The sequence below is a fragment of the Benincasa hispida genome, chromosome 12 (genome assembly GCF_009727055.1).
Source record: "Benincasa hispida cultivar B227 chromosome 12, ASM972705v1, whole genome shotgun sequence".
NCBI lineage: Eukaryota > Viridiplantae > Streptophyta > Magnoliopsida > Cucurbitales > Cucurbitaceae > Benincasa > Benincasa hispida.
In genome coordinates, this window is record NC_052360.1 from 62,171,012 (window position 1) to 62,184,794 (window position 13,783).

The following is a 13,783-nucleotide window of genomic DNA, read 5'->3' on the forward strand; positions in this document are numbered from 1 at the left end:
TCATTTAAAAAAAATGCATATATAGACAAATCTATCAACGATAGACTTCTATCATTGATAGATTCTTACCAGTGCTATGATCTATCACTAATAAACTCCTACCAATAACATGATCTATCACTATAGACTATTTATATTTGGCCATATTTGCATTTTTTTTTTTACATTATGTTATATCTGCTAATATTTTGGGTTTAATGTTTGTATTGGCAACTGTCCCTAAATACAAACAATTCAGACATACAATTATTATTACCCACATACTATAGCAACCAATTCACCACCCCTAAAGATCATCGTTGTAAATAGTGTTAATGCATCATAACCTTTACCCAATTTTTTTAACGCAAATCTCAAACACTAAATAGACTATTATAACCCGCTCGATCCATTTCGAATGGATGTCCACAAACTAAGTAGAAATTTAAGAAGAGATTGAACATGCGCAAGATTTTTTGCTCTAGGTTAAAAGATTCCAACTCCACTCCCAACATTAATGAAATGAAGTTGATATAAGTTACTTCTTACGTATAATAAAGTATAATTTTCATGTGATTTTCCAACCATTATTAAATTAATATAAGGAAAATAAAAATTGTCGAGGATGAAAGTCCGTACATGCGCAGAGTCGCACCAAACAACACGTCTGAAACCCATCTCGAATAATCAATGAAATCATCTCTTCTTCTTCCTCTCCTTCCCTTTTCTTGACAATTAAGTCTCTCTTATACCTTTGACGAAATTTCGCCTTCCTCTTTCTAGGGTTTATTTCTTCCCCAATTCCCCAATTCCAATCTTCTTCATAATCTAATCTAACTCAATTCGCTTTCTTCTTCGTAGTTGTGTTGCCACTCTTGCTCTGCTAGGTCTGAATTAGTTCAATTCCCGACTCGGCAGATGTTCTTCACAGGCGATTCATCTACTCGCAAGCGAGTTGATTTAGGTGGCCGGAGTTCCAAGGAAAGAGATAGGCAGAAGCTTCTTGAGCAGACTAGATTGGAGCGGAACCGCCGATTGTCCTTGAGACAGCAAAATTTTGCTGCTCTCAAAATTCAGGTTACATTTCCTTCTTTTTCCCCCCTCTTGCGTTTAGTTCAAATTTTAGCCTCGTATTATTGATCATGAAACGAGTTGCCGAGTTGTATGCCTGGGTTTTCATGTCAATTCTGAAGTCTTATTTCCCAGCATTGTTATTTTTCATGTCTTGATGTTGATGATGTTAAATATCAGTTTTCGTAATTGGCGAACTTCATCTTTGATTCGTCAAGGAGTTTGACACGTTTGACGTGCGAAATTTTGTTATAGTAGATAGAGGTGTGGTTTGCTACGCCTGTTTTGCCCGTGTCTCATGTTCTAGGATAGCGTGTAATGAAGGGGCGGTGAATCGGGTGTGTTCTTTGTAATAACGAAACATTGACTTCCAGTTCCGTTTTCCCGCTCCCCGCCATTTCATTTTAAGAGGAAATAAAACGTGGAACTCTTTTTCCTTTAATATACGATGGGAAGTAAACCTGCTTGTCTTTTTAAACAAAGGTCATCTGGATTAAGTATCAGTAGGAAGAGATTGATGTAGATTGATGTTATTTTAAGAAGGGTCAACTACTTCCCAGCTAGACTCAATTCTATCTGAACAAATTAAAGACTCCATCGTATCCTTGGTTTGGGTTTTGCCATATTTTATCATCTTAGAAATCTAAGTCGGAGAAATATGGATATCCATGAAGGTAAGGACCATATAAAACGGTTTTAAATTTTAAATGTATCAAGACCACACATCTTTGTCACGGTAGAGTCTATCCATGCTTATCTCAGTTCTCATATTTACCGGTTGTTTTCAAAGCAGTTAAGAGAATCTCGAGCTTGTATCAATATTCATGGATAACTGCATAAAGAGCAACCCCATTCATTCATTTCGTGTTTTATATTCTACTGATTAATTACTTACCCTATACCCTTGAAAGTAGTTCTTGTTTGGTTTTTAAATTTACTAAATAGGTTTCTGGAGCTTTTATCATGTGTCATATATATCTGCTAATCTTTATTTTGACTAGTTTATTTCTACAGAAATGCTTCAGAGGGAGAAAGGCCTCTGAAGCCGCACGTTTTAGGGTGCGAGAGCAATTTCATGATACTTATGGAAAGCATTGTGAGAAAGTTGACAGGTAGAACTTAAGATCATTATATAATTGTTATCTGACAACAGTAGTCCTTTTCCTTTCCTTGCCGCCTCCCATTTCAATTGAGTTCCTCTAGGTTTCCTGAAATTATTTGTTCAGTCAATAATAACAATTGTAGATACCAATTTTTAATCTGATCATTGATTTATACATATTTTTAATCTCCAATTGTCACTTCAACTCAGGCATTGTTTTGGTCCTGATTCAGAGTTTTTCCACCAGCTACTCTTTTTCTATAATGCAAAACACACCGGTGATTTTTTGGTTCTTACAGAGGCTTGTCGGTTACTTCGGCAATTTGTTCAAGACAAAGGTACTTATACAATTACTTCCTTCTCTGAAAACCGAGCCAATTATCTGGTGTTTTTTATAGACCATTTTACTTAGTCTACATTTGCTTCATTTCCACTCGTGTTTTTCTCATAGTTTGTATTGCCTTAATCTCCTCTCTAACATTTAAAGAATTAAGATAATTGCAGATATGCTCTTTGTCTATTTATATTTTTTCCTTCCATATGAAGGAACCATATATGTTATGATTCTTAGATTATGGGGCAGTACCCTTTTTCAGAAACTTCTTACCTTGGCAGCATATTTTGTACCATAGTTCCTTTTGTCTTTATCTGTTTTATTTTCTTGAAGTTGGACAAAACTAAATCTAGTCATACTACTGTTATTTGGTTGTTAGTTGATGACTTTTGCTTGTCAACTGTATTTTAGGATTACTTATTTTTGCTTATGGAAACATTTGAACACGTTATTAGGTGCTACTCAAGCTTATTATGAGGATTTTCCATTGGGAAATTATTATAGATATGACAAGTGGCAATATTAGAAAAAATTGGTTGCTTTCTGAACCACTGTAATGTCCTTTTTTGTTATTTGTATGTGTCCTTATGTTGCTTCTGTACTTGGTTATCAGATTGGTAACTGTTAATCAGTATTTCTTATTGATAGCACATAATTAGTACTTTTTAACCTTCTTTTTCTCATAAATAGGGGACATGTTGAGCATCTTTGCTGGCAAGGATTATTTATCTAACAAGGCCTTAGTGGATTACAGAGTTAAGAAATTTGCATATGCTTGCATCCAGACTATACATCATAATAGGTAATTACTTTTTTCCATTTCAACATTCCTTATAAAAAAAATTTATCCTTTTTAACATTTTGAATGAAAAAATCGAAGTTTGGTTAGTCATTGTTGATTTTGTTGGCTTTCTATGCTTCTCTAGTTGTATATGATATATTTCTTTGTGTGAGTATATTTATTATATATAGTCTTAGATTTTGTTTAGGTAGATATACTTGATTATTATTATTTTTTCACTTTCAGCTAATGAAATTCGAAATAGTCTCATTTTTTATATGATAAATTGTTGCCTTCTTTTCCCTCCTAATTATTCTTACTTGGTCTTGTTCTGGATAGAAACCAATTGAGGAATCAACTTTTTGCTGCACCTGAGATCTCTACTACACCTGCGGCTCTATTGTTTGACACAATTGTTTTCTTATTACAACCCGAACTCCCATGGGTTTGTAAAATTGTTGGATACTTTCTGGAAAGAAATGCATATGCGTTGATTAGGGATATCACTTTGACGGGGAAGGTATAAATGTACTTTCCTTTTTGCTTTGTGATTTCACTTGCAAGTGATTTATTTTTTATATAGCTATTCTGTTTGTCAGGATATCCTCTGTAGGCGTTTTCAGAGAACTAATTCACATTCAAACTGTTGCAGGAAAGTGTAGATTCACATCCCAAAACTCCAGTGCCTTCTTTAGAACATCTACTTTCTCTTTTGTGTTCTCATGTTGGTGAGAAGCCATGCTGTTGCCCACGTGTTGATCCCAATTGGAGTTTCTCCTCCCAAATTCTTACTCTTCCTTTACTGTGGCAGACATTCCCTTACTTAAAGGAGGTAGGTTTCTTCCTAATTCATGCCAGCAGAAATTCCCTTAGTTGGTGGAGTTCAAATCACAAAGATTTCTCTTGTACTTTCTACACTTATTTAAAAATGGAAACCTTTCTACACTTATTTAAAAATGGAAACCTTTCTTGTAGTTCTTTTTTGGGTGGGGGTTTTCTCTACCCCCAGCCCTTAGGCCATCTTGCCTCTCATGGCGTCAATATATCCAATAATACATTTCTTATGGACGGAAAAAAATTATGCCAACAGTACATGTTTGATTGGCATTAGGCAACTTCACCTTATCTTATCCTCCTACTTTATATATATTAATGGTAAAATTAGAGTTTGATTGAACTTGTGCACCTCTTTAAACTTTTTTCAACTACAAACTTGTGTGGCTTGATTCCTTTTTCACTAATCAGTGTACCTTTTCTTTAGGTTTTCACTAGATGGGGGTTGATTGGACATTACATTCATCAGATGGCATCGTGTGTTCAACATTATGCAAATGTACTCCCAAAGGATGTAACAGCTGACATTCCTGGCTATGCTTGCCTTCTTGGAAATGTATTGGAAATTTCCAGAACTGCTCTATCTCAGCCTGACTGCTCATCTGAATTGGTAACTAGCTGACCTATATTATTTTTATTTGAGTTTTTCTTTACACATTTAGCACCTCCCTCTGTACCCAATTGACAAAGTTGCATGTGTCATCCTCCTATAGGTTTGTGTACCTTGGTGTTTGGATATAATGGTGTTACTGAGGGTCTAGAGGTCATATTTTCTCAATAAAGAGAAACAGAATATGCATGTACTTCAACTTTTTTTTTAATATAATTTATGCAAAAAGGTTTTCTTTATAGATTGTAGTGAGAACAATTATTGGTTACTTAAATCCAGCACACTCTAAGGATCTGTGGTAATTGAATTATATTTTTTCGCCCATTTTTATGTCATTTGTTGTGGATAGGCAGTAGATCTGGCTTCCGTCACGACATTCTTGTTGGAATTACTTCCGTCGATGAAATCACCTCTTAGAGATATGAAAGAGAGTATGTACTCACCACCATCTCATGAAATTTATCTAATTCATTATACTTTCCGTATAAGTGGCCAATGACTTTTTGTATATGTATGCGGTCAATAGGTGCTGCATTGGGTGATGACGATGTGGTTGTGTCTGATCAAGAAATAGAGTTAGCATTGAATAAAGATGTTGAAAAGCAGATATGTGATGCTATTGATCCACGATTTCTCCTGCAGTTGGTATTCTATCTTCTGGTCTTGTTGTCATTGACAGCAACATTTTAATTAATCAAAACATCTCTATTTCTTTCAACAATTTTGAATTCGTTTGTGCTTCCCAGGCAAATGCTTTATTTGGACAGATTTCACGAGTTAGTGGCCCTTATGATGGTCCTGATGATAATGAGGTCAAAGCTGTTGGTACAGCCTGTGCTTTTCTGCATGTCACTTTCAATACCCTACCTCTGGAGCAAATTATGACTGTTCTAGCATACAGAACGGAGTTAGTTCCAGTACTTTGGATTTTTATAAAGAAGTGCCATGAGAACCAAAAATGGTCATCCTTTTCAGAGAAGTTGGCATATTTATCAGGAGATGCACCTGGTTGGCTCTTACCTTTGGCTGTTTTCTGTCCCGTGTACAAGTAAGATTACCTTCTTTATTCTTATTTATCTACTTTTGAACTTCGTTTTAATTCCTGATCTGATGTTACATATGGTACGTTGTGAGGTTAGACATGTCCTGATTACTTCTTTTATTATGGATCAGGCACATGTTGACAATAATTGACAATGAGGAGTTTTATGAGCAGGAGAAGCCACTATCATTAAAGGATATCAGATGCCTGATTATTATTTTAAGACAGGTAAGTTCTTTTGAAAGCCACCTGTAATTACAGTGCTGCAATGCTATGCTCAGTAGAAACTTTCTCAACACAGATGTTTATAGCCCTTTCCCTCCCATTTCTGGATTAAAAAAAACTTTCTGCTTTAGATTTTTTGAAAAAGAATTAGAAGGGTCTACTTAAAGTCATATCTGTAATGTTGCCATTTATTCTACTTTCTGCAGGCCCTATGGCAGCTTTTATGGGTGAGTCCTACAGCTCCTAGTAATTCTGCAAAACATGCTACTAGTGCCCATGTAACTAAGAGGCACACCGTTGAATTCATTCAATACAGGGTTACAATTGTTGCCTCAGAGCTCCTGTCACAGGTATAACGGGAAAAGTTTTTTCTTCCTGCACTTAGCTTTTTGACGCTTCTTGAGAAAGGCTTGTGTGTAATTATCTGCCTCGTTCTGTTGGTCTACTAAGATTAAATTGTCTCATTGTAGTTGCAAGACTGGAACAATAGACGACAGTTTACACCCCCCAGTGACTTCCATGCTGACGCCGTAAATGATTATTTCATTTCTCAGGTAATTGTTCTCAATGAATATTTTGGTTTTGAAGACTTGCTATCTGATCCTTATTCTAATTATTTACTTGGCCTTAATTCTTTGTAGGCAGTGATAGAAAATACCAGAGCAAATGATATTCTTAAGCGAGCTCCTTTTTTAGTACCATTTACAAGCAGGGTTAAGATTTTCACTGTAAGCAAGTTGTTCTTTGGTTTTTTTATCCACAATATTTCTCGAGTGACTGTGAGTTATAGAAATACATAAGGTATTTTTATTTATGGTTACTTTCCCTATAACCCATTTCGCAGTCACAACTAGCAGCAGCTAGGCAGAGGAATGGATCTCATGCGGTTTTTGCCAGAAACCGGTTTAGAATTCGACGGAATCATATATTGGAAGATGCTTTTAGTCAAATGAGTGCATTGTCTGAAGATGATCTTCGAGGATCGGTAATTTCAGACTTCCATGATTTATGAAAAACTAAATTGTTACCTTACTTTTTCTCTCTTTCTCCTTGGCCTCATGAAAAACTGACCCTTTCCCCCCTCCCTCTTCTGCATCTTATAGTTGTAGCGTTGTAATTGTTTATTAGTTTTTTCTTGTTTGTGTTGGTTCAATTGCTTCATTTTTCTGCATGCAGATACGTGTGTCCTTTGTTAATGAATTTGGAGTTGAGGAGGCAGGAATTGATGGTGGTGGCATTTTCAAAGATTTCATGGAGAACATTACACGGGCAGCCTTTGATGTGCAGTATGGTTTATTTAAGGTTATTATGACATTCTTTATTATTAGCATGGCTTTGTTAATCTCGTGGTATTGTTGCACAATGTGAATCACGATGAAATTGCCATAGTTGTTTGAAATCACTTTTCAAAGAAAATTGATGGTTTGAAGTCTATTTCTTAAAATTTCAGTAATATGTGGGTACGTATTGTTCAGCTCTTCTAATTTAAAGCAATTTTCTGCTTGGTAATCCAGGAAACAGCTGATCATTTGCTCTACCCCAATCCTGGTTCGGGAATGATACACGAGCAACATCTCCAATTTTTTCACTTCCTTGGAGTTCTTTTGGCAAAGGTATGTCGATAACACCCAATCATACATACAGTTTACTTTGGTTGAATGTTGAAACATTTATTATTACCTGACATAAGAGTATAAAAATATAAATTAAAAAAAAAAAAAGAAAAAGAAAAAGAAAAAAAAAATATAAATAAAATGTAGTAATTTGAAATCTGCTGTGTTCCTAAGTTCTGCATGTTTTTCTATTATAGAAGTTGTTGCCCAGTTCAATGGTTTTCCGATGCCTCACATTCTTAATTTTTCTTTAGTTCTCAAGCAGTCATGCTTGGAGATATCTATCACATTAAGCGATTTTTGACAGGATGCTGTTTTACCCTTCTTCCTGTAGGCCATGTTTGAAGGAATTCTTGTTGATATACCTTTTGCAACATTCTTCTTGAGCAAGTTAAAACAGAAGTAAGGTTTTAAAGGATTTACTGCCCTACTGTTTTGTATTTTATGCATTAATCCACTAATCGTAGTATTGATGCCCGTAACATTGACTAGTTGCAAGTTACTAGACATGTTTAGGGTTCCAGAAATCTTACATTTTATTCTGGGTGAACTGCCCACTAGTAAGGTTGTCAGTTGCTAACTTCCAATTGTGGAATTTGGGAGTTTGATGCTACATTCACTTTCTAGATCTGCACTTACAGAGTTACTCCATACCTTTTTTTTTTTCTCCATACTCGAGTAAAGTCTGCACTTGATTTCATCATCCGATTTGTACATTGCTTTCATATAATTGATGAGATTTTAACGTTGCATGGTTACATGGTATGTCGATGAATTATATTCCGTGTAGGGAATTGTTAATCTTTAACCAAACGTTGAATTTTTCCAATGCTTATCACAACAGGTACAACTATCTGAATGACTTGCCATCCTTGGATCCTGAATTGTATCGCCACCTTATTTTCTTAAAGGTGTGTATCCTCTGGTATCACTTTTTGCTGATACCACATTTCCCTCCCTTGATCAATGATCAAGATCAATATAGTATCCTGGTAGAATCTTTTTCTCACTCCTTATCTTAAATTCTGGGGTCTTCCCATTTGATTTTTCTGGACAGCATTTTGAAGGTGACATTTCCGAACTGGAGCTATATTTTGTTATTATAAACAATGAGTATGGAGAGCAAACAGAAGAAGAGCTACTCCCTGGAGGAAAAAACCGTCGTGTCACCAGTGAAAATGTCATCACATTCATTCATCTTGTTGCCAATCATCGTTTGAACTTTCAGGTATTGCCATAGCATAGATTGTCCTTGGTTTATCCAAAGTGCTCTCCCTACTCTAATTTTGATGGGAAAAAAATGTCATCCTCAGATACGGCAGCAAAGTTCTCATTTCTTGAGAGGGTTTCAGCAGCTCATACAGAAAGAATGGATTGATATGTTCAATGAGGATGAGTTCCAGGTATCATTGACTCACTGAGTTTAGTTTACATGGTTTGCATGAAAAGGTTGTTTTGCTGTTATATCATCTCTTGGTGACTTGTTTATCATCGCACATCAACTGCCTCGTGTGTCTTGAATCTTGAATCTTGCTTCATGCTAGTTTTAATTATACTCTTTTGAAAATAAGTTAATAAGAGGAACTTATTAGAGGAATGTTTTCTTTCCCTAGACCATACAAAGTAACTTCTGGGTCAAGCACCAAGATTTGGATTTTTATTCTTCATAGGTCATATTCTTCTTAGTGTGTGGTAGGGGGGTTAGAGTAGTTTCGATAGTGTTGTTGAGCTTTAATTTTTATGTGATGTGAAACCCTTAATGAATTGAAGCAAGAACCTATGATGATTAGGAGGACACATGACCTTTTCTTTTGATAATCTGGTGATCTGGGCACCACCGCACCCACCCAAGCCTAGACCCTAGAGACATCAGGGTCTTCCCTATTGAGTTCACCTGAAGGTTCAATCACGTGACTTCTGATCACTTGCGACTATCAAAAACCCCATAAACCAATTTGGAATCAGTTCCAGGGGAAGGGATAGATGTGGGTTGCCTTGATGATTGAAGATTCAGGTTCAGGATAAGGAAACCAGTCCATTCCTTAAGATTCAAGTTGATCATTCCCAAAGAGGTGTAAGGCTCATGATTAAAAAAAGTGTGAAGGCATAATTTTACCAATCATTAAAATCTGAAAAATATACAGAGCAAACTAGATTATTTTTAGCCCTACGTGGACTCTTACTGGTGACAACTAAAGCCCTTGTGAGGGCAAAAGATGTGCCAGAAGAAATCCATTATGATGGGAAAAAATATGGAAAACATAAAAAGAAACCCTAATTTAGGTCATATCATGGGCCAATGGCTAATTGACTGGTCTATTTCTTTTCAGCTTTTGATATCAGGTTCACTGGACAGCTTGGATGTTGATGATCTACGGACACATACCACTTATTCAAGTGGTTATCATAAAGTAAGTTCTATTAACCCTTTTTTCTGCATATGTATTTCTTCTTTCTTTTCCGCGTATTTGTTCTTCGAGAAAATTTGAAATTGTGAAATCTTGCAAGAAGATTAGTAGGATTAACCTTGCTTTGGAGGTAGAATAATTCTTGATTTAGGATATCGAATATAAGATATATTATAGTTATGCAATCTAAATTATGATGTCAAGTCAATTAAATATCATAATTGTAGATGATGTTGGAGGATCTCACGTGTGGAAACTTCGGGCTTCTGAGTTTTTATTTCATGCTTTCAGGAGCATTATGTCATTGAGATGTTTTGGGAAGTTATCAAAAGTTTCTCAGTGGAAAACCAAAAGAAATTTCTGAAGTGAGTAATTTCATTACACTAGCTGTTGGTTACTTCTTTCTAGTTGGCTTAAAGAAAAACTGAACTATATAAGATTTGGATTGTGGTTTTTCATCAGGTTTGTAACTGGTTGCTCTCGAGGACCGCTTCTTGGCTTTAAATATCTTGAGCCGTGTTTTTGCATACAAAGGTAATCGGTGATTTGTTCATTTTCCTTCCTTTTCTGGGTAAAAGCTGTATCATCACTATTAATATTTTCTGTTTTGGTTTCCCCAAAAAGGGGATAAGTCCGTTCCTCCTTGAGCTTAAACTACGCTGCAAGAAAAAATCATGTGAAAATGTAAATGAGTGTGATATACGGTACATTGTCATGTCATGAGGACTTTATGAGGGATTCCTGAAGCCCGAAACTGTATTCAGGCACATAAATGAGTGTGCATTGGACATAAAAACATTGCTGTTTAATATCCAATTTAACACCCATGGGCACAAGTATCTTGGCCTACAAGGACAGTTGTATTCAGATTTTTATTTCTTTGATCTAGATGGATGAGTTATTCATTTGACACTAGTTTCTTATTTCTGTTCCAGGGCTGCTGGTAATGCAAATGAAGAAGCTCTTGATCGCTTACCTACATCGGCTACTTGTATGAATCTCTTGAAGCTTCCACCCTATAGAAGGTGCGTAAATATAAATAGCATTTCTTGTGTTTCTTGTTAAACTGAAATTGTCATCCTTTGATTGAGAAGTTCTTCCATATGTTTTTATGATGCAACTGATCAGATATTAGGAAACAACACTATAAAAGGAGATTAGTTATCACTATCTCAAAAAAAAAAAAAAAAAAAAAGAAAGAAAAGAAGAAACACTATAAAAAGAGATGCTGGAAGCACGGTGAAAATGCAACTTGTTAAGAATTTAGAAGTTGTGGCCTAGTGTGCTTATACATTAAGGACTCGTGTTTGGATTGTCTTGTTTTTTCAAAAAACTCATTTTTATTTAAACACTTTTGACATAAATTGTTGAAAATACTCTTCCAAAGCTATTTTGAGTGGTTGCCAAATACTCCAATGTTTTCTAAAATAACTTATTTTTTAAATTAAACACTTGAAAATGCATTCCAAACACACCCTAAATTGACAAAAATTTCTTTCATATTTATTTTATCTTAGATTATCAGTCAGTGGAGAGTATCTTTGGGACAGTCTGGGAATGTTTGGAAGGGATTTGAAAATGATTAAATTCACTTGTCATATTCAAAATCACTCTTAGAAACACGTTGTAATCATTCAAAATTAAATTTGATGGTATGAAAATCGTGTTCAAGTATAAAACCAAACATTAAATTGATTTTGAATGATTAAAAACATTTTAGATTGTCCTTTTGAATGTGACAAACTAATTTTAACCATCAAAATCATTCTCAAACATGTCCCAAGCCTGTTCTAAGCCTCTCCCTGTACTAGGGCTGGGTGTTATGCTTCCCATCTTTTTTACTTGGCCATACAACAGCAACTCCCAAGAGGTTTTCATTTAATTAATTATTTAACGTTCTTATGTGAAACTAAAACCAACTTGGTAGCTTAACTTGCTTAAATTTTATTAACTCTATTGATTTGTGAATAAACTAACACATACATATCTGTTTCTTATCAAAAAGAACAAAAACTTGGATAAGTTTTCACGTACTCTCTGATTTTGTGAAAAATGCAGCAAGGAGCAGCTGGCAAGCAAATTGCTTTATGCCATAAATGCAGATGCGGGTTTTGATCTAAGCTAATGTACGTCGTATCTGCTCAAATATTCCTTCTACTCCTGCTTCATCCTTTGCATTGGTCGGATCTTATTACAAGGAAAAGATGTAAGCTTTATGTGGAGCAAGTTGGAGGACCAGATAACCTGCAAAGGGGGCACCGCATTCAAATGCAAATATTATAAGTACAGAGGAGGGAATAGATTGAGCATAGATTGGACTCTTGAAACCCTTTTCTGGCCCGCGCAATTGGTTGAAAAGTGCGTAAAAAGAAGGGGAAAAAAAAAGGAAAATGATTCAGCCAGAGATTGGGTCTGCCAAGCCAGGTGTGTTGATGAAATAAGGTTGTACAAAAATGGTAGGGTTGTTTGCTATGTCCAGTTTGATAGAGAGTAGGGTTTAGGGTTTTATTAGAAATTTTATGAATACAATGACTGAGATGGGTGTACATAATGAATATAACTTAAAATTTTATGCATATGGCATGTATATTTTTGTCCTCTATCGTGCGGACAAATAAAGTACCGGTGATTCAATATGATTGAGGAAAGCCTCAAATGAATGCAGATTACTACTTGTACATTCTTGCAATATTAGAAACAAGAGAAACTTGATGCTTGCTTATAGTTCTTTTTTTATCTTATGGTTTCTTCTTCCCTTTTTCCCCCTCCTTACTCTTCAAGGTATGATTCCATGTTGTTCTAGACAATGAGAATGTCAAATTAAGGAGGAAAACCTTTTGTAATTAAGGCTTCAGATTACTTTAACCGTTCTCATCTAACCTTGATGTTTTCTGTCTTTTTGAATTATAATTCCTTAATCATGAACAAGCTTCTTCTACTACTCGAATTGGAAAGGAATCAAGACTGTGTTACCTTTTCGACCATATGAATTGCCACTTGGTTTTCTTCTTTCTAACCGATGATTGTGGGGGAGATTAAATCATCCCCTAAGATGGTAATTACTGTTTTGTCTATTGTTATGTCTGGATTAACATTTGATATGTCTAAAATAATATTAGGTTGATATAAAGGTTTATATACTACTTTGCTCCCTATAATTTTATCTACATGTTGATTTATCTATACAATAATATTGGTTCATTTTGGTCTCAATACTTTTAAAATGTTAACTTTAGTTCATTTTGGTTTTTGTATTTTAAATGTTGGTTCTTTTTTATCTTTATACTTTAAAAAAATTATCACTTCTAGTCCATTTATTTTTATTTTTAAAGGATCAAAATAGTAATTTTTTTAAAGTTCGAATGACCAAAATGAGCCAAAATTAAAAGTAGGACCAATATGAATATTCTAAAAGTAGAGGGATCAAAACGAATTAAAGTTGAAAGTATGAAGATCAAAACGAACCTTTTGAAGATAGAGAGATCAAAATGAACTAAAACCAAAAATATAAAAATCAAAATACTATTTAAGTCATTTAAACTATATATAAAAGTTAAGCAGCAAGTTCAGTTTCTGGATTTTTAAATTTTTGTATAATATATGATGTATATTGAAATTTGAAGTTTAAAAACTACTTAACAAATTCTTAAATTTCTAATTCGTGGCTTACTGCTCATCAATTGGACATTAACTCGAAAGTTAAGGGAATTTTATGTTTAGGTTCGGTTATCACCGGGTATTCTGACCTACAATTATGTGTCTGAGCCTATTATATTTAGGAAAC

General features: G+C 34.8%; 1 protein-coding gene across 1 annotated transcript; it reads left to right on the forward strand.

Annotated features, from left to right (window-relative positions):
- Window positions 1–593: 593 nt before the first annotated feature.
- On the forward strand, window positions 594–12,719 carry LOC120067083 (E3 ubiquitin-protein ligase UPL6). The gene is made up of 26 exons (XM_039018479.1): window positions 594–1,056; window positions 2,065–2,162; window positions 2,363–2,490; window positions 3,177–3,288; window positions 3,607–3,787; window positions 3,920–4,099; window positions 4,529–4,711; window positions 5,061–5,142; window positions 5,238–5,356; window positions 5,458–5,759; window positions 5,885–5,981; window positions 6,185–6,328; window positions 6,449–6,532; window positions 6,620–6,706; window positions 6,823–6,963; window positions 7,155–7,280; window positions 7,493–7,591; window positions 7,926–7,993; window positions 8,436–8,502; window positions 8,649–8,819; window positions 8,905–8,994; window positions 9,922–10,002; window positions 10,291–10,364; window positions 10,462–10,533; window positions 10,935–11,024; window positions 12,058–12,719. Exons 1-26 carry the CDS (start codon window positions 898–900, stop codon window positions 12,122–12,124), a joined length of 3,102 nt encoding a protein of 1,033 aa, XP_038874407.1. The 5' UTR covers window positions 594–897; the 3' UTR covers window positions 12,125–12,719.
- Window positions 12,720–13,783: the final 1,064 nt, after the last annotated feature.